The following is a 20838-nucleotide window of genomic DNA, read 5'->3' on the forward strand; positions in this document are numbered from 1 at the left end:
GGGGTTTCTCCATGTTGGTCAGGCTGGTCTTGAACTCCCGACCTCAGGTGATCCACCCACCTCGGCCTCCCAAAGTGCTGGGATTACAGGCGTGAGCCACCGTGCCCAGCATTTTTTTGTGTTTTTTTGTTTGTTTTTGAATAACACACTTTCTTTTTCGAAATGGAGTTTCACTCTTTCACCCAGGCTGGAGTGGCACGATTTTGGATCCCTGCAACCTCCGCCTGTTCAAGTGATTCTCCTGCCTCAGCCTCCTGAGAAGCTGGGATTACAGGGATGCACTATCACGCCTGGCTCATTTTTGTATTTTTAATAGAGACAGGGTTTCACCATGTTGGCTAGGCTGGTCTCGAATTCCTGACCTCAGGTAATCCACCCTTCTTGGCCCCCCAAAGTGCTGGGATTACAGGCGTGAGCTACTGTGCCCGGCCTGAATAACACACTTCTAAATAACTCATGCATCAAACACGAAGTCTCAAGGGAAATTAAAGAAATACATTGAACTGAATGAAAATGAAAATACAACATCTCAGAATTTGTGGGACACAAAGCTGTGCTGAGAGGGAAATACGCAGCATTAAATGAATTTATTAAAAAAGGAAAAAGTCTCAAATCCATAATCTAAGATCCCACCTCAAGAATCTAAAACAAAAAGAGCAAAATAAGCTTAAAGCAAGCAGAGAGAAGGAAATGATGAAGATAAGGGCAGAAGTGAAACAGCCAAACCAGAAAAGAGCAAAAAACCTCCTTAGGAAAAATGAAAAAGCCCAAGGAAGGAAAAACAAAAGAGAATGGTCGTGAGATTCATGTGGGGATTACTTAGAGCTGGCAAACAGATGAAAATAAACCAAGTAGTTGCTTTAGCTTCTTCTCTGGAAAGAATGCAGATGACTAGGCATGAATAGGAACAATCACTCCAGTACTCTGCTGTCAAAGAAGTCACATCACTGAATTCTTAAGTCCAAGCATAAATGTAATTTTTTTTTTCCCACATTTTAGGCTAACGTATGAGGCAAAAAGCAAAAGTCCTCTGAAAGTCAAAATGTCTTATCGAAATGTTTGAAATATTGGCAATGAAATTTCCTACCACTATTTAACAGGATAACCTAAAAGATCAACAGGTGTCTATTAACTTAAGGCTCTGAAAGCAAGCCACGATCAAGCTAAAATTATGCAATTTTACACATGATATCAATATTGGTTGTTTCATATAATTCGGGATCCCTCCCCAAACCACCACCAATAGTGGATATAGGTTTTGTCAAAAAGGCTTTCTTACCTCATAGAAGAAGGGATGTCCAGCCATATCAAAGATGTTAACTTTGATTTCTCTGTCTCTGACGTGTACCCTGAAATGTTCAAATGGAAACAATCCCAAAGAAAGTCATGGTTTCTCCATTTACCTTAATATCATTTATAAATTTCAAAAGGGTATGTGTACGCAATTTATGAAGCTTTTTTAGTGCCTCTTATTCATTCCAGATCATCTTTACAACAGCAGTCAGCAACCTGACAGATGATCCTGCTTTCTTATCCCAAGAACACTGAACCCACATGCAGTAGGCATTCTCAATTACTTCACTTTCACCTTCACCTCTAGAAACTTTGGTCCACCGCTCCCAACCAACAAAGGGTAGCTATTACTATGGTATTAAGAAAAATTGATTTGGGATAAGTAGGAGCAAGATGAAGGAAAATGAAAACTTTTATTCCACTTAGAGACATCTTAATTACCACTGGTTATATTTGGTTATCACACAGAATAACAAAGATGTATATTAATCATGTCTGTTTAATTTTCTTGTGATCTTTATTTAAGCAAGAGCAACAGTGAATTTGTTTTCAGATATTTGGAAATAAAGAATAAAAGCAAAGGGGAAACAGTAACTATTCATATTAGAATTAACTACCGCTAACATCATAGCATATTTGCTTCCAGTCTTTTTTTTTTTCATGAAAAATCACCATTGGAAAATGATAAAAGAACATTAGAAATAATTCAAACACTAAAGAAAAACACAAGGATGAATGTTTAAAAGTTATTCCAGGTCGGGCGCGGTGGCTCAAGCCTGCAATCCCAGAACTTTGGGAGGCCAAGATGAGCGGGTCACAACGTCAGGAGATTGAGACCATCCTGGCTAACAGGGTGAAACCCCGTCTCTACTAAAAAATACAAAAAACTAGCCGGGTGAGGTGGCGGGCGCCTGTAGTCCCAGCTACTCGGGAGGCTGAGGCAGGAGAATGGCGTGAACCCAGGAGGTAGAGCTTGCAGTGAGCTGAGATCCGGCCACTGCACTCCAGCCTGGGCCACAGAGCGAGACTCCATCTCAAAAAAAAAAGAAAAAGAAAAGTTATTCCAGGCCAATAGGTAGAGAGGGAGAAAGATGTAGTGAAATGACCTGTCTATATTCCCTTCCTGATTCCAGTCATCTCTGAGGCCCAGCTGCATCCTTGTCGCTAGATTATATGAACTGATTAATATCCTTTTTCTTTTATTTTGCTTAAGTTGGTTTGAAATAGGTTTTTGTCAATTATATTCTCCTGACTCATCATGGGACAAACATCTCTTCCAAAAAAATTTCTGCCAGAAACAAAATAGTCTGTTGAATATACCGCGGTCCTATGGCATAATATGGTAATTCTCACATCTTAGATAAATAAACTAGCTACCTATATGAATTCAGAACTATCCTAAATAGGATGTCCTACTACATCACTGATGAAATCCTATGCTTTGAGTAGGAAAGAGGAAAAGAAAACTAGAAAGAAAGCTGAATTTCAGGCTGGATGCACTGGCTCATGCCTGTAAACCCAGCACTTTGGGAGGCCGAGGCGGACGGATCACGAGGTCAGGAGTTTGAGACCAGTCTGGCCAACATGGTGAAACCCTGTCTCTACTAAGAATACAAAAATTAGCTGGGTGTGGTGGCACATGCCTGTAATCCCAGCAACTCGGGAGGCTGAGACAGGAGAATCGCTTAAACCCGGGAGGCGGAGATTGCAGCGAGCTGAGGTTGCAGCGAGCTGAGACTGCACCACTGCACTCCAGCCTGGGCGACAAGAGTGAAACTCTGTTTTGGGGTGGGGAGAAAAAAAAGAATGTGAATTTCATTTTTATTTTTATTTATTTTTGAGAAGGAGTCTCATTCTGCTGCCCAGGCTGGAGTGTAGTGGTGTAATCTTGGCTTACTGCAACCTCCGCCTCCCAGGTTCAAGTGATTTTCCCACCTTAGCCTCCCAAGTAGTTGGAATTATAGGCACCTGCTACCACATCTGGCTAATTTTTGTATTTTGAGTAGAGACGAGGTTTTACCATGTTGGCCAGGCTGGTCTCGAACTCCTGGTCTCAGGTGATCCACCCACTTTGGCCTCCCAAAGTGCTGGGATTACAGGCATGAGCCACCGTGCCAAGCCAGAAATGTGAATTTCAAATGAAGAGCTTCGTACATTTCACTGCCAAGAGCTACAATTTTCATTCCTTAAAGAAAATTTGCAGAAATACCCTCTGCTGCTGTCAGCTGAAAAATGGTGCTGTAATGAACATTACACAGAACTCTTGAGTTTTACTTTACCGTTTGCTGGGGCCACTTTAAATAGCCATGAAGGATACATCCGAGCTTGACTCCACTCTTCACCTAATTGACATTCTGCTAGCTATATGTCACGACTTTAGTCTACCTTCTTTGCCCTCAGTCTAATCTGGCAAACTTCCTCTTTAGATGTATCTATCTTACCTAACAATAAATATTTGTTGAGTACCTATTAAGTATAAGCACTATGCCAGGCACTTGGAGAAAATTTATACTAATACATTTTCAGGGAGTTTATAATCTAGGAGACATTAAACATATACAAATAATAACAATACAAGGCAATTTTTGGTAAGTACCATAAATAGCATAGAGAACTTTAGGATTTCTGTCATTTGCAACCAAAAAGAGTCCTGACCAATAAAGGGCATGTTTAGAAGACCTTACAGGAACAGGAGAATGTTTATATCTTGGAGAAATTGGCAGGGGTGTTCCAAGTGGACAGGCTGGATAATGATGCTGAGGTAGAAAGTCCGAGGGTAGCAGTTCAGTGTGGATGGAAAGTAAAGCGTGTAACAGAACAGAGAAAAGGGGGAAGGCCAGAATGGGGCCAAGACAGTGAACACCTGAAATTTCATATTTAGGGAGTATGCTACCTACCCCAATTCTACTGTATGGCTATTTCCTGCTAATTACATCCAACTCTTCAAGCTCAACCCCCTCCTGACTCATCGCCAGATAAATCCCCAATTAGACCCAACTTTACTTTTACCTGTTCATTTTTTTTTTTTCTTTTTTTGGGATGGAGTCTCACTGTTGCCCAGGCTGGAGTGCAATGGCACGGTCTCAGCTCACTGCAACCTCTGCCTCCCAGGTTCAAGTGATTCTCCTGCCTCAGCCTCTTGAGTAGCTGGGACTACAGATGTGTGCTACCACACCTGCCTAATTTTTGTATTTTTCTTAGAGACAGGGTTTCACTATGTTGGTCAGGCTGGTCTTGAACTCCTGACCTCATGATCCGCCCACCTCGGCCTCCCAAAGTGCTGGGATTACAGGTGTGAGCCACCGTGTCTGGCCCATTTTTGCTGGATTCTAATAGCTATGAAGATCATAAACCAATAAAAAAAGTTCTCTGGTAGAAAATGTTTCACACAATATTTACAGACTTTTTAGAGAGAATATTTCAAAATGCTCTAAAAACACACCTGCTAGAAGGACCTGCTAATATAAAAACATGTTTCCTGGAAAGTTACACCTGCCATTTAGGCTTTGTGTTGACGTCTTCATCGTTGTAGCCTACACCAAACATGAGACCTGGCGAATGGGATGTGCTCAATACCAATACATGGGCTGAATGAAAGATATGATCACTAGATACCTTTAAAGGTCTCCTATTCCTATCTTTCCCAACTTATCTTCAAAGTCTCCATTTCAAGATTACCTACACAAGTGCACCGATGCAAATATAGATCATTTTGGAAAGTTCTGAACTTCTATGTAACTTACAAACCCAGGGGAACAATATACTTACTTTGTAACTCCATAGTCAATTCCAATTGTTGCCAGGTATTTAGACACAAATCTTTTCTCACAGTATCGCTTTATAATACAGCTCTAAAAAGGTAAAAAATACAGGCATTTAGTAAATATACAGTGAGAACATATACATAATAAGTATATTTCTTCATTATGGTTCCTCCATTCATCACCATGAAAAAGCATTTTCAAAAGACAAAAGTAGTGGGGCGTGGTGGCTCACACCTGTAATCTCAGAACTTTCGGAGGCTGAGGAGGGTGGATCACCTGAGGTCACAAGTTCAAGATTAGCTTGGCCAACATGGTGAAACCCCATCTCTACAAAGATATAAAAATTAGCCAGGCACGGTGGCAGGCACCTGTAATCCCAGCTACTTGGGAGGCTGAGGCAGGAGAATTGTGTAAACCTGGGAGGCAGAGGTTGCAGTGAGCTGAGATTGCTACCATTGCACTCCAGCCTGGTCGGTTTAAGATAACTGAAACAAGTGTGAAAAGACTTTAAGAAAAATTATTTTTAAATTCTTCCCTTATTACTAAATACGCATATGTTTTCAGTTGAGTTCTCAATCCTGTGCTCTTTTCTTTTGAAGATGTCTTCTATACTTATGCTTTCAATGATACCTGTCTAGCCTTGACCTCACAGCCAAGACGAGATCCACATCTCCAAATATCTATTAGATTAGTTCTTTTTTTTTTTGAGCCTAGGAGGAGAGGCTGCAGTGAACCACGATGGTGCCACTGCACTCCAGCCTGGGTGGCAGAGGGAGACACTGTCTCAAAAAGAGAAACAAAAATTTCCTGTTAAATCAATTGAATTGGGTTTGTCCTACTTGCAGTAAAAAGTACTCACTTCACAGAGTATTGCACATACTTCTAGAGTTTGCTTTTCTCTCTTAGCAGTAACAAATTATGGTTCCCAAGTTAACTTTAAAATAGCTCTACTCACTTTTTTATGGTTGCACAATAGTCTGTGATACACAAATATTCCCTCCTTTTCATTGCTTGCTAGTTACTTTGTCATTTGTTTTGATATGCTGTTTGAGCCAATGATTAATTACTAAGGCATTCCTTAATTTTTAACTTTAAAATGCTTTACCTGTATATCATCCTATATTTTCCAAATGCTTTAAAATAAGTATGTGTTACTTTTACAACTAAGGCAAAATAATAAGTTTTTTAAAAAGTTACACTTAAAACTTTTACCCATCTAGAATTTATATATATATATATTTTTAGTAGAGATAGGGTTTCACCATGTTGGCCAGGATGGTCTCGATCTCCTGACCTTGTGATCTGCCTGCCTCGGCCTCCCAAAGTGCTGGAATTACAGGCATGAGCCACCGTGCCCAGCCTAGAATTTATTTTTGAGAAAGGAATGTAATAGGAATCGAACCTACTCTCAACTAGTACATAGTTGTTCCAGCAATATTTACTAAATGGTCTCTATTTTCTCATACTTTTACTACATTTGTTGTAAGTTGAATTTCCTTATGTATTTGTGTTTATTACTGGACTCTACTCTGCTCCACTGATGTCTCCATTTTCCTTCCCAATACCAATGGGAAAAGTTTGGTAGCTTGAAAAAAAAATTTTTTTTTAATTAAACAATCATTTCATTGCTTGAGTACATAAGACAAATTTATATGACCGGGACAGAGGCTGCAGATGACTCATTTCCAATTGGGAGGGAGGACTCACTTGGTCTTACAATATTGAGCCAAAGGGTGACTCCAGCTCTCTATCAGAATCAGACGGAATTTAGCATCCTTATATCCTTTCTGTTCATTTCAAGATGCTTTCGAACAACAACTACTTCTTAATTAAATGGTAGAGATCTTCAGGGAGATCAGGAGCAAGTCCCTTCTTGGACTTAAGAATTCTTAAGATGCTGCTGCCTGTCACAAAACGTACTTGAGTCTCTCAAGAACCACACTTGAAAAGGGAATCATGTTTTAACTTCCAACACCAAACATGTGAATGTGATGATGTCAAGACTCAGGTTAACACGGCATAGTTTCCTATTTGTAACATGGGAGTCTACTTTTACACATCACAGAAACTAACATGGGAATGCATGCAAAAAGCTCTCACAGACATCCAAGGAAGGTTTACCCAATACTAAGGAAAACCTTTCTGGTGGAAATTGTGAACGCTGAAAAACCATCATCACCATGAAAAAAAAATTTTCTTCTTTTTAGAGACAGTCTCGCTCTGTCCCCAAGCTGGAATGCAGTGGCAAGATCTTGGCTCACTGCAACCTCTGCCTCCCAGGTTCAAGCAATTCTCCTGCCTCAGCCTCCCAAGTAGCTGGGACTACAGGCATGTGCCACCATGCCTGGCTAATTTTTTGTATTTTAGTGGAGATGAGGTTTCACCGCGTTGCCCAGGCTGGTCTCAAACTCCTGAGCTCAGGCAATCCGCCTGCCTTGGCCTCCCAAAGTGCTAGAATCACAGGCATTAGCCACTGTGCCCAGCCTGAAAAATATTTTAACAAGGCTGATACAGTTAGTCTTCTCTCATTTCTCTTTTTTTCCCAAAAAATTTTCTTTGTTGTTTTCACATTAATTTTTCAAAAAGACTTTAGTAGTCTTGTATTATGTTCTGGGAAAAAAAAAAAACCCTTATTGATGTTTTCACTGGAATTGAATTTCATTTGTAGGTTGAGTAATTCACATCTATACAATATTGCATAATCCTATCTAAGGAAAAAGTATATGTTTCCATTTGCCTAAGTAATTGATGTCTCTTCGTAGAGTTTGAAACTTGTCTTCATATAGGTGCTGCCTATTTCATGTTGTTTAAACCTAGGCATTTTATTTTTGTTGTAACTGTAAATTAAAATTGTTTTTCAATTACACATTTGGAATGTGTAATTACAATATAATTCCAATATAATTCTGAATATAATTTGGACACAATAAAGTTAGTAATTTGTGGGTATTAATTTTGCTTTATTGAATTTTCATGTTTCTAATAGTTTTTCAGTTCTCTTTAGGTTTCCAGGTAAACAATCGCATTATTAGCAAATAATGTTAATTTTACCTTCTCTTTTCTAATATTTTTGTATTTTCTTACTCTTGTCTAATTGCACTGGCTAATAAAACTAGAAAAATGTTAAATAGATGTGGTGACACCAGGCATTCTGAGCTGCTTCTAATGTTGCATCATTAGACACAATAAATAACTTTTTTGGTTTTTTTTGGAGACAGTCTCACTGCCGCCCAGGCTAGAGTGCAATGGCGCGATCTCGGCCCCCTGCAGCCTCTGTCTCCCCGGTTTAAGGGATTCTCCTGAGTCAGCCTCCCAAGTAGCTGGGATTAAAGGCGTGTACCACCATGCCTGGCTAATTTTGCATTTCTTTTTAGAGACGGGGTTTCACCAAGTTGGTCATGTTGGTCTTGAACTGCTGACCTGAAGTGATCCGCCCGCCTCGGCCTCCCAAAGTGCTGGGATTACAGGCCTGAGCTACCGTGCCCAGTCCCTAGAGGCTTAAAAAAAAACAAACAAAAAACTTCTTACGTACACAGCTCACGTTCAAAAAAATGTTGACTTTCAGTGAATACTATGCTAGCACATACACACATAGGTAGTACAGGATCATGCTACGTAGAAATAAAAACACTAAGTAAACATTTACTGAACATCTCCTGGGTGCCAGGCGCTGGCCTAAGCTCTTTTGGAGTTGATTTTGACCGCATACAACGATGGAAAGAGCACCGCAGTGGGAATGTGAAGATTTAGGTTCTAATCTTTTACTCGGTCATTGATTTGATGTCGTTGGGAAGTTCTTAACCAACAGCTTCCACTTGCCCAGAAGGAAAGAATTTGGGTGAAGAAAAGGCCGTCTTGGAATTCGTAAGGGAAAAGACCTCTGGTTACCTCTGGCCTTCCCTTCTCGCATACTAAAGGAGAGTTCATAGCTGGTAAACCACAGATGGGGCAGAGAAGGGCGGTGGAACTAATAGATATGGGAACACCACCAGGAATAAAACACAACGCAAAACAAAACAGCGCCGGGCCCTGGCCATCCCTGGCACCTTCCCTGTGAAACACGTCAACGTCAGTTACGCTCTCTCGTGATGGGAATGCAGAATCCGGGCTGCCGGGCACCATTTCGCGAACCCCATGACGCACCCCATGACGTTCCGCCAACTCCCAGGCCCGGCTGGGAGAACTAAACTTTCATCCTCCACCTCCCGGTCCCGGACAATCGCCTAGAACGCGGGCAAGGCATCTAGGCCGATGGCCCCGAATGGGGACCCAGGCCTCCTTACTCTTTTGGGGACATACTCAAGGCCTAGAGGCCACCCCAGACTCCATCTCCGGGAGAGTGACGTCGGAGGACGAGGGGGCAACGCAAAAGTCAAAAAGGTCGGGGAGCTTGGCTCGCGGAGCCGCACCCCTCCGCGGAGACCCGGGCCTGCTCGGGGGCGGAGAGGAGGCCGGGCCCAGGCCGTTGAGTGGCCGCCCTTCCAGCCAATGGGCACGTCGCCCCGCACGCTGGGGCCCGCCCCTCCGGGCGCGCAGTACTCACTTTCCCCACTTCGGCGTTGCCCATGGAGATGACTTTGATGCGGAGAGACCTGCCGGGCTCTTTCCGCTTCGGCATGTTGGCCTCCATGGCCTTGGCTCTCTCGGGGCCACCCGCCACGGTCTCTCCTTGTGCACCGCTGGCCCGTCCCTCAGGCCTCCTCGTCCAATGGCAGACCCGCTGCTCTCGTCACCGCCTCGCCTCCGCTGCTCGCCCTCCCAGCCGCTGCCTGGCAGCAAGCGCGGGCGGTTGGGAGCGCGGGGAGCCAGGAGAGGGAGGCGGGAGTCTCGCGATGCTAGCGCGGGGCTGTGACGTCATCTGCAGGCCCTGGATACGCGGCCGTGGTTACCGGGTCTCTGGGGCCGCGTCCGCTGACCGGAAGGCGGCGTTGGGGGGCGGCAGGGTTTAGCCTTCGAGGTGACCGCGGCCTTGTTTTCAGGGACGCCCGGACGGGAGGCGTTTGTTGCTTTCGCAGCCGAGTGGTGGAAATGTATTGGCTCTTCAGGGCAGGTCTGGTAGTATCTGGTCCTTTGGGGAGTGTTTTGTTTTTTGTTTTTCCTGGATTTTTCTTCGGTTTCATGGGCCGGTCTGCTGCTCCTCTTCCCCCTCCAATATTATGTTCCCCTTGCTCGAGATCTCCGAGAGGCGGACCCCAGAGTCAGGAAAGTGGGGAGGTCGGAACCCTGGTTCTGGAAGAGGGCCTTGGGCAAGGCGGGAAGCGATTCTGAATCTGGTTCCTATCGCTTTTCATTTTAAATGGAGTTGTCTATTTGGAGTCAAGGCAAGAGTGTTTAGTCTTGGCCCTCCTATTACAGAGCTCTGATGGATTTGTTGACTCCTCTGTGTGAGAAAGGCTTGGTCCGCTGCAGGTGTTAACGCTAAGGCATGCTGGAGCTGTGGACTTCAGTTTCCTCAGCTCCCAGCTGTTCACTTCCAACGTCCAACGTGACCTCGAGGTCTGCTCTCCCCTTCCCTTTAGCTGACAATGTAACAGTGGAAGAATAAAGAGTCCTAAGATAACCATTTTTCTGCTGCATTCCAGCAGATGAGAAAAGCAGCTGCTTGAATAAAAGTCAGTCTGAGAGGAATGGTAATTTATTTTTTCAGTCAATATCTTCAGTTACAGAAGATAAATAGAACTTGACAATGATTGTAGTGCCCTGAAAAAGAACGGCTGCCAATTTCCCTGTATATTACAAAGTATTGCTTCTTTTCTCACCTAACTTTAAACATCTTAAGGGAAGTGCATTACGGGAAGGCAATGAACAAAGGCTCAACATTTCATAGTAAAGTCAGATTTTCGACATTTTAATTTTAAAATGTGTTTTTTAAACATTAAGTTTTTTTAAGACGTTTATTCTGGATTGTTTTGATAATCAAATAATATAACTTAATTCACTGAAGCTTCTAAAATTATTTACAAATATGAAATATAAGTCCTGGTTAGAATTTGGATAGTTTTAAAGCATAAAAGAATCCACATGCTAACTTCTCAGTATGATTTAATAAATCAAACTGCTAAACATCTGATTTCTTCGGCAGTTCACCTTTGGCCCTGTAATAGGGTAACTGGTATTGTCGAAGAATAATTGTAAAATGTCAAATCTTCAGCTGTTTAACGACTGATTAAGTGTGGTGCTGTTGAGACTAAGCAGTAAAACATGCCAGAGATTAAAATTGATTACTATTTTTTTCATATTGTTGGTTTTTTTTTTTTTTTTTGAGACAGTTTCACTCTTTCTGCCCAGGCTAGAGTGCAGTGGCATAATCTCTGCTCACTGCAACCTCCGCCTCCCAGGTTCAAGCGATTTTCCTGCCTCAGCCACCTGAGTAGCTGGAATTACAGGTGCCCACCACCATGCCCAGCTAACTTTTGTATTTTTAGTAGACATGGGGTTTCACCATGTTGGCCAGGCTTGAACTCCTGACCTCAGGTGACCCACCTGCCTTGGCCTCCCAAAGTGCTGGGATTACAGGCATGAGCCACAGTGTCCGGCCCATATTGATGCTTTTGACATTTTATTATATGTAGCTACATTTTCTACTGTATGTAATAAATTAGTTTGGAATTGAAAGAGCAAGAAAGTCGTTTTTTTTCCCCCACTCTTTGAGTATAAAAAAAATAAAAATGAGCACAAGTTAGCTGTTCTTTCCATAGTATGGACCTGGGAGGTATGGTGCGAGCGTGGATACTGGAGCCAGCACGATACACTTAATGTTGGCATATGTTGTAGGCATGAGGTGGTGATAAGGATTGTAGGAGATAATGCACACGAAGTACACAGTAGTCCCCAGCATACAGCAGCTACATGCTCTCATTTGCTCATACTTTTTTTATGTGTTAAGAAAAATCCTACATCTTTTTAATGTGTATTTTTAGAAAGGAAATTATGAAATATTTTGGACATACTTAAAGGTATAAAGTATAATGGAATGAATAGCCATGTATCCCCCACCCAGTTTAAGAAATACAATATCACCACTGGGCATGGTAGCCCACGCCCATAATCCCAGCACCTTGGGAGGCCAAGGCCCAGTGGATCATTTGAGCCCAGGAGTTCGAGATCAGCCTAGGCAACATGGCAGAACCCTGTCTCTACAAAAAAAAAGATTAGCTGTGTGGTGGCCCAAGCCTGTAGTCCCAGCCACTCGGGAGGCTGAGGTGGGAGAATCACCTGAGCCTGGGAGGTCGAGGCTGCAGTGAGCTATGATCGTGCCATTGCCCTCTAGCCTGGGCAACAAAGTTGGACCCTGTCTAAAAATAAATAAATGAAAAAAGAAAACATCACTGATACTGTGCATAGTCTTTCCCAATACATCCCTCTTCTGTCTCAACAAACAGTTGCAACAATCTGAATGCTGCTTTAATTTCCAGGCATTTAAAATTGTTTTACTATGTATGAATATATACCTTAAAAGGTAGTATTGCCTTTCATCTTTCAAAACTATTTTGAAATAATTTTACACAGAAAACTTTCAAGAATGGTACCAAAAAAATCTTGTCTACCCTTTATCCAAATTCATCAATTGTTAACATTTTGTCCCATTTTTTCTATCACTTGTGCTCTCTGTATGTACATGTATACTCACATTTTTCTGAGTAGTTTCAGGTTTATTTGCAGACATTTTGATAGATAGATAGATAGACAGATAGATAGATAGATAGATAGATAGATAGATAGATAGATAGATATGAACAAACGCAGACCCAGCTCGGTGGCTCACGCCTACAATCCCAGCACTTTGGGATGCCAAGACGGGTAGATCACTTGAGGTCAGGAGTTCGAGACCAGCCTTGCCAACATGGTGAAACCCCATCTCTACTGAAAATACAAAAATTAGCCAGATGTGGTGGCACGCACCTGTAATCCCAGTGACTTGGGAGGCTGAGGCAGGAGAATTGCTCAAAAATATATATAAACACATATAATATATACTCATATATATAGTGTATAATATATACACATATGTGTGTATATATTATATATATGTAAATATATATGTGTATATATACATATGTGTGTATATATATATATTTCTTTTTTTTAGAGAAAGAGTCTCACTATGTCACCCAGACTGGTTTTGAACTCCTGGGTTCAAGCAGTCCTCCTGCCTCAGCCTCCCAAAGTGCTGAGATTATAGGCAGTGTGCCTAGCTAGCATGTTTCTTTATCCATAAATAATTAAATGTGTGTTTCCTCAGAAGGACTTTATTCTACATGGCAACAGTAATTTATCAAAATCAGAAAATGCAGTATTTATACAGCACTATTATAAAATCCTGTTGTTTGAATCAAACTGTGCACTGAGGTACCTCACATTCCCACAGTAAATCCACAGGGGGATATCTGTGGAATAGCTTGCATTCTAAATTTTCAAGGCAAACAAAATGAAATCTAAGCGACTGTGCAAAACTACTAGCTACTAGGTTGCTTACAGTTTCAACAATAGATGGCGCCAAATTCCTTGTCTATGTCATATCTTGGGGCATGTGGGCTCTCCAGTTGGTTGTGATGAAAAGTGAGTACACTGGGCCGGGTGCGGTGGCTCACGCCTGTAATCCCAGCACTCTGGGAGGCGGAGGGGGGCGAATCACGACATCAGGAGATCGAGACCATCCTGGGTAACACGGTGAAACCTCATCTCTACTAAAAAATACAAAAAATTAGCTGGGTGCCTGTACTCAGGTGGCTGAGGCAGGAGAATGGCATGAATCCGGGAGGCAGAGCTTGCAGTGAGCCAAGATTGTGCCACTGCACACCTGCCTGAGTGACAGAGCCAGACTCTGTATCAAAAAAAAAAGAAAAAAAAAAAAAGGAAAAGTGAGTACACTGCAAAAATCAATGTGGAACAGGAAATGAGGGTGGCCTTGCCCAATCTGATTCCAAGGTTTGAGAAGTATGTGCCCAACAGGTGCACACATCCCATTAGTAAGTAAGTGTGGTTGTTTAAGAATGAAAAACATTGTTTTCCTTTTAATTTGCATGTATTTTTTTAATGGCTACTAAATTATTAGGGCATAAATACTTAGTAAGTTGTTTGGACCTAGATATTTCTTTTCACCAAGGGGCATCGTAAAAAAAAGTACTGGCCGGGGGCACGGGGGCTCACGCCTGTAATTCTAGCACTTTGGGAGGCCGAGGCAGGCTTATCATGAGGTCAGGAGATGGAGACCATCCTGGCTAACATGGTGAAACCTTATCCCTACTAAAAATACAAAAAATTAGCCAGGCATGGTGGCACGTGCCTATAGTCCCAGCTACTCGGGAGGCTGAGGAAGGAGAATCGCTGGAACCTGGGAGGTGGAGGTTGCAGTGAGCCAAGATCATGCCACTGCACTCTAGCCTGGGCAACAGAGTGAAGACTTTGTCTCAAAAATATATATATACCAAAAAACAAAACAAAACAAAAACTGAGAGGCCAGGCGTGGTCATTCACAAATGTAATCCCAGCACTTTGGGAGGCTGAGGTGAGTGGTAACTTGAGGTCAGGAGTTTGAGACCAGCCTGGACAACATGGTGAAACCCCATCTCTACTAAAACTACAAAAATTAGCCAGGCGTGGTGGCAGGCACCTGTAATCCCAGCTACTCGGGAGGCTGAGCCAGGAGGATACCTTGAACCTGGAAGGTGGAGGTTGCAGTGAGCCAGAGGTCGCACCACTGCACTCAGCCTGGGTGACAGAGCGAGACTCCATCTCAAAACAGCAACAACAACAACAAAAACTGAGATGCTAAAAGCACTGTGAACCAAGAAAATTTGGGAAACTTTTATCTGATCCACAGATAATATTCAAGTTTCACCATTTGTCCCAATAATATTCTTTATAGCTATGTCTGACTTGGTCAGCTGGTCTAGGATATAATCTAGGATCATTTAGTTATATATCTTTAGTCTTTAAGCTGGAATGGTTCTTCAGCTTTTCTTTTTCTTTCAAAATGACAGTTATGTTTAGAATGTTCCTGAATTTGTGTTTGTGTATTCTTGCAATTAGATTCAGTTATGTTATGTTTGGCTGGAAAGCCACAGAAAAGATGTTATGGGCCAGGCACAGTGGCTCACACCTGTAATCCCAGCACTTTGGGAGGCCAAGGCGGGCAGATTACCTGAGGTCAGGAGTTCGAGATCAGCCTGGCCAAGATGGTAAAACCCTGTCTCTACTAAAAATACAAAAAAATTAGCCGGGCATGGTGGCACGTGTCTGTATTCCCAGCTGCTCAGGAGGCTGAGGCACAAGAATTGCTTGAACCTGGGAGGCAGAGGTTACAATGAGCTGAGATCATGCCACAGCACTCCAGCCTGGGTGACAGAGCAAGACTCCATCTAAAACAAACAAAAAAAGATACTATGTCATTTTTTGGGCATCGTATCAGTTGGGATGCCAATTTTTTCCATTTATTAATGATGCTTACTTTAGTTCATTGGTTCAGGTGGGGTTCATGAGGCTGATCTACAGTAAAGTGACTTTTCCTTTTGTAATAAGTAATTTTTTAAGGGATGCTTGGAGATATATGGCTATCCTTTCTTCACTAAACTTTCATCCATAAATTTTTAGAATCTGGTGATTACTTGTGGCTGAAGAGATTATTACTATGATGGATGCAAAATGCTGATTTTCCAACTCCATCATTCCATTTATATTTATTACTGGGTATTCTACCATAAGGGAAAGCTTACCTTTCTCATTCATTCATTTATATCAGTATGGCCTTGTATATGCTTATTTTACTCCATGAATATTATTACTTATTTTGATACTCAGGTTGGCTCCTATGTCCTTTTGATGTCTGCACCTTTTTTGTTGTTGTTGTTTCTGTTTGTTTAGCACTTTCTTACTTTTTTTTTTTTTTTTTTAAGAGACAGAGTCTTGCTCTGCCACCCAGGCTGGAGTGCAGTGGCTCGATCTTGGCTCACTGCAACCTCCACCTCTCAGGTTCTAGCAATTCTTCTGCCTCAGCCTCCTGAGTAGCTGGGATTACAGGGACATGCCACCACCCCCGGCTAATTTTTTGTATTTTAGTAGAGACGGAGTTTCCCAGGCTGGTCTCAAACTCTTGAGCTCAGGCAATCCACCTGCCTCAGCCTCCCAAAGTGCTGGGATTACAGGCTTGAGTGACCACGCCCAGCCACTTTCTTACTTTCTTAGCACAGCAACAAGCCCTGCTTCCAAGGATCCTTTTAATAGAGGATGGTATTTAGAAACCAAGATCTGGGTGCTAGGTGTGCTCATATCTTATTATGTACTTTAGAAGGTGAAGCTCTTAAAGTACAAACGTAAATGAAATCTAACTGGCATACTGTGGTAAGCCAAATTCTAAGATGGCCTCCAAGATTCCTGGCCCCTGGTACACACATACCTTTTCCCAGTTAGTTAATCAAACATGAATTTGGGTCCTGCTACAAAGGGATTTTGGTAATTAAGTTCCCAGATCAGCTGTTTTTACACTAAGGATATTATCCTCCATGGGCCTGACTCAATCAGATGAGTCCTTAAGTAGGATAGGGCTTTTCCTGGCAAGAGATATTAAAAATGTGAGAAGCATTCAATAGGAGGAAGGTTCTCCAGGATGGAAGGGGACACTTGGCAAGGACCTAAGAGTGGCCTCTTGGAGCTAAGAGTAACCCTCAGCTAACAGCAAGAAAATGAGCACCTCAGTCCTACAACCAGAAGTAACTGAATTCTGCCAAAAACCTGAATGAGCTCCTGAGCTCTGATGAGAACCCAGCTTTCTGCTACCTTCATTGCAGCCTTGTGAGACTTTTTTTTTTTTTTCTTTTTTTTGAGACAGGGTATTCCTCTGTTGCCCAGGCTGGAATGCAGTGGCGCAATCTCGGCTCACTGCAAACTCTGCCTCCCGGGTTTGAGTGATTCTCCTGCCTCAGTCTCCCGAGTAGCTGGGATTACAGGCGCCTGTCACCACATGCAGCTAATTTTGTATTTTTAGTAGAGACGGTTTCACCATGTTGGCCAGGATGGTCTTGAACTCCTGACCTCAAGTGATCTGCCCACCTCGGCCTCCCAATGTTCTGGGATTACAGACGTGAACCACCATGCCCAGCCTACTATTTTTTTTTTTTTTTTAAGCTAGGCTCTCTCTGTTTCCCAGGCTGGAATGCAGTGGCACAATCATAACTCACTGCAGCCTTGACCTCCTGGGCTCAAGTGATCCTCCTATCTCAGTCTTCCTAGTAGCTGTGACTGCAGGTCTGTAGCACCATGCCTGGCTAGTTATTTTTGTAGAGGCAAGCTCTCACTATGTTGCCCAGGCTAGTCTTAAATTCCTGGCCTCAAATGAACCTCCCACCGCGGCCTCCCAAAATGCTGGTATTACAGGCCTGAGCTACCATCCTGGCCCCTTGTGAGATTTCTGGGCTAGAGAACCCAGCCTCTGTGTGCCTCATCTTCTGACCTACAGGACTGCAAGATGTTTAATGTCTATTGTTCAAAACTGTTAAATTTGCAGTAATTTGTTATGCAGCAATAGAAAACTAATATACATACTGAAAAGTTGGTAATAATTCCTCTCAGTGACCAAGTTTTTGTGGGAAAGGTTTTAATTATAAATTCAATTTTTAAAGGAGTTCTGCTTCCAGTATGGTAGTGTAAACCCTTTCAGATAATTCTCCCACTGCTTAAAAAACAGTAACAGGGCTGAGCGCGGTCTCTCATGCCTGTAATTCCAGCACTTTGGGAGGCCAAGACAGGCAGATTTCTTGAGGTCAGGAGTTTGAGACCAGCCTGCACACAACATGACAAAACCCCATCTGTACTAAAAATACAAAAATCAGCTGAGTGTGGTGGTGCGCACCTGTACTCCTAGCGACTTGGGAGGCCGAGGTGGGAGGAGTGGTTGAATCCAAGAGGCAGAGATTGCAATGAGCCAAGATCATGCCATGGCACTCCAGCCTGAGCAACAGAGTGAGACTCTTCCTCAAAGAGAAAAAGGGAGAGAGAGAGAAAGAAGAAGGTGGGGGGGAGACAGAGGGAGGGAGGGAAGAAAGGAAAGGAAGGAAAAAAACAACTACTGGGAGATTTTGAAGAGTAATAGAAACCAGGCAGATGGTAGAGGGGAGTGAAAATCTTGGAGAAGCACCTGGCATGGGGACGAGTCTCTCCTGAGCAATGTAAGAACCTTAGAACCCTGACTCTGCTGCGCATTCCTGCCTTCTTTATTAGGGGTAGAGGATCTTAGTTTTGAGTCTGCGAGCATGGATATTGTGCTTCCATGTACACATCCATGTATTCATCCTACTACAGACTATCCCAAAGAGTGTGTGGCAGTTCATGTTTTCCAAAAATGTCTGCGACAACATCTCCTATTCCATATGACCTTTCTTTATATAGTGGCAAAATACACATAACAAAATATATCATTTTAACCATTTAAAGATGTACAGCTCAGTGGCATTAAGCACATTCATATTGTTGTACAACCATCACTGCCATCTTTCCCAGAACTTTTTCATCTTCCCAAACTGACACTCCATACCACTGAGCACTAACTCTCCATTCTCTCCTCCCCACAGCCCATGGGACCCATCATTCTACTTTGTCTCTATTAATTTGAGTATTCCAGGCACCTCATATGAGTAGAATGGCTGGCTTATTTCACTTAATATCTTCAAGGTTCCCGTATGAAATTCTTACAGTGGGATTGAGACTTCTCTCCATAGGTCTATGTTCCTCTCCCTTGAATCTGGGTGGAATTGTAACTATGGTGTTAGTGACGTTATGCCACCTCCAAAGCTAAGTCATAAAAGGCAATGCGATTTCCTTCTGGAAATGCTCACTTTTGGAATCCAGCCACCAAACTGAAGATTCCAGCTCTTCATGGAGAGGACCATGGAGAGAGAAACGAGCTCCCCACTCACACCCACAACCACAGCTGAGCTCCCATATGACAAGCAGCACCAACTTGCCAGCTATGGGATTGAGCCATCTTGAAAGTGCCAAGACAATGAAGCAAAGATGCCAACAAGCAGTGGAGTGTAGCAATAAGGAACACATAACAAGTGATATTCAGTAATGTGGACAGGTAGAAAATTGTCATTAACCCCGCCAAGAAATTTGAGCTCAGAGCAAGGTGCCAATTTCTTAGGAGACATCCTGTGGTACCTAGCAGATTACTAGAAGTGCTCAAATGCTATCTTCCTTCTGTTCTTTGAATGCCAAGTTCACCTGCAGCTCATGGCCTTTGTATATAGGCCTCTGCCTAAAACACCCTTCTCTAGATCTTGAGGTTCTGCAGCCATACTGGTCTGGCTCCTCATGGAGAGGAGATTTTGGCACAAACCAGTATTTCCACCTACATATCTAGTTGCAGTTAATGGCACCCAATTGCCTAATAAAAATGTGGGGAAGGGGAGGGGAGGGAAGGGAAGGAGAGGGAGAAGGGAAAGGAAAGAAAATAAAGGAGGGAGATCTTTAGAGCTATGCACAGGGCTCTACTTTTTAACCCAGCTCTCTTTAACAATTTGGGTAAATATATAGGAGAGATATATTAAAAAGTTGTGAACTGGCCGGGTGCAATGGCTCACGCCTCTAATCCCAGCACTTTGGGAGGCCGAGGTTGGTGTATTGCTTGAGGTCGGGAGTTCAAGACCAGCCTGGGCAACATAATGAGACAATCTCTACCAAAAAATACAAAAATTATCCAAGCGTGGTGGCAGGCACTTGTAGTCCCAGCTGGTCTGGGGACAGAGGTGGGAGGATTCCTTGAACCCGGGGGGCAGAGGTTGCAATGGGCTGGGATCGAGCCATTGTACTCCAGCCTGGGTGAAAGAACAAGACCTTGTCTCAAAAAAAAAGTTGTGGATAACAATTCAAAATTGGAAACAATGTTGGTTTTTGTTTTACCTTTTTAGACACAGGGTCTTGCTCAGTCACCCAGGGTAGAGTGTGGTGGTATGATCATACCTCACTACAGCCTCAACCTCTTAGGCTCAAGGAATCCTCCCATCTGAGTCTCCCAAGCAGCTAGGACTACAGGCATATGCCACCATGCCAGGCGAATTTTGTTTTATTTTTTGCAGAGACGAGGCCTCGCTATGTTGACCAGGCTGGTCTTGAACTCTTGGCCTCGAGTTGTCCTCCTGCCTCAGCCTCCCAAAGTGCTGGGATTATAGGCATAAGCTACTACATCTAGCCAACAATGTTGCTTATAATGGACAACTGAAAGAAGTTTTTGTTGTTGTTGTTTTTTGAGATGGAGTCTCACTCTGTCACCCAGGCTGGAGTGTAGTGGCATGATCTCGGCTTGCTGCAACCTCTGCCTCCTGGGTTCAAGTGATTCTACTGCCTTAGCCTTCCGAGTAGCTGGGACTACAGGTGTGTGCCACCACGCCCATTTAATTTTTGAATTTTTAATAGAGACGGGGTTTCACTATGTTGGCCAGGCCCATGTTGGAACTCCTGACCTCAGGTGATCGACCTGCCTTGGCCTCCCAAAGTGCTGGGATTACAGGCATGAGCCACCATGCCAGGACCTGAAAGAATATTTTAAATGATCAGTCTGCTGCTGATTGATTATGCATATTGGCAGCTTGACTCAATTTTAACATTTTGCAGTAAAAGTCCATCAGCATTACTTATATCATACTCACATTTCTAAGAGGTATATACCTAAGAGTTGAATTGCTTTGTCATAGAGTACGTCTGTTCAGCTTTGGTTGGTACTGCCAAACGGTGTTCCAAAGTGGCTGTCAATTTACACTCCCACCAACAGTGAATGAGAGTTCCAACT

General features: G+C 43.0%; 1 protein-coding gene and 1 long non-coding RNA gene across 4 annotated transcripts in view; one reads left to right on the top strand and one right to left on the bottom strand.

The window, feature by feature from the left end:
• The window catches only part of DNAJC27 (DnaJ (Hsp40) homolog, subfamily C, member 27), a 25436-nt gene extending 15561 nt beyond the window's left edge, over window positions 1–9875 (bottom strand). The window contains exons 1-3 of one of the 3 annotated variants that reach the window (XM_011951031.1): window positions 9601–9875; window positions 5062–5144; window positions 1280–1349 (exon numbers count right to left, since the gene is read on the bottom strand). In XM_011951031.1, coding sequence (XP_011806421.1) covers window positions 1280–1349; window positions 5062–5144; window positions 9601–9687 — 240 coding nt within the window. In that variant the 5' untranslated portion in view covers window positions 9688–9875. Of the gene's footprint in view, window positions 1–1279; window positions 1350–5061; window positions 5145–9340; window positions 9396–9600 lie in introns of those variants that run through there. The other 2 variants (XM_011951039.1, XM_011951047.1) reach the window with 2 other exon arrangements.
• Window positions 9876–9907: 32 nt separating this feature from the next.
• Window positions 9908–20838, top strand: part of LOC105518180 — a 74938-nt gene continuing 64007 nt past the window's right edge. Inside the window, exon 1 of the long non-coding RNA XR_001002786.1 lies at window positions 9908–10014. This is a non-coding gene — a long non-coding RNA (uncharacterized LOC105518180). The remainder of the gene's footprint in view (window positions 10015–20838) is intronic.

This window comes from Colobus angolensis, unplaced genomic scaffold (genome assembly GCF_000951035.1).
Source record: "Colobus angolensis palliatus isolate OR3802 unplaced genomic scaffold, Cang.pa_1.0 Scaffold109, whole genome shotgun sequence".
NCBI classification, from domain to species: domain Eukaryota; kingdom Metazoa; phylum Chordata; class Mammalia; order Primates; family Cercopithecidae; genus Colobus; species Colobus angolensis.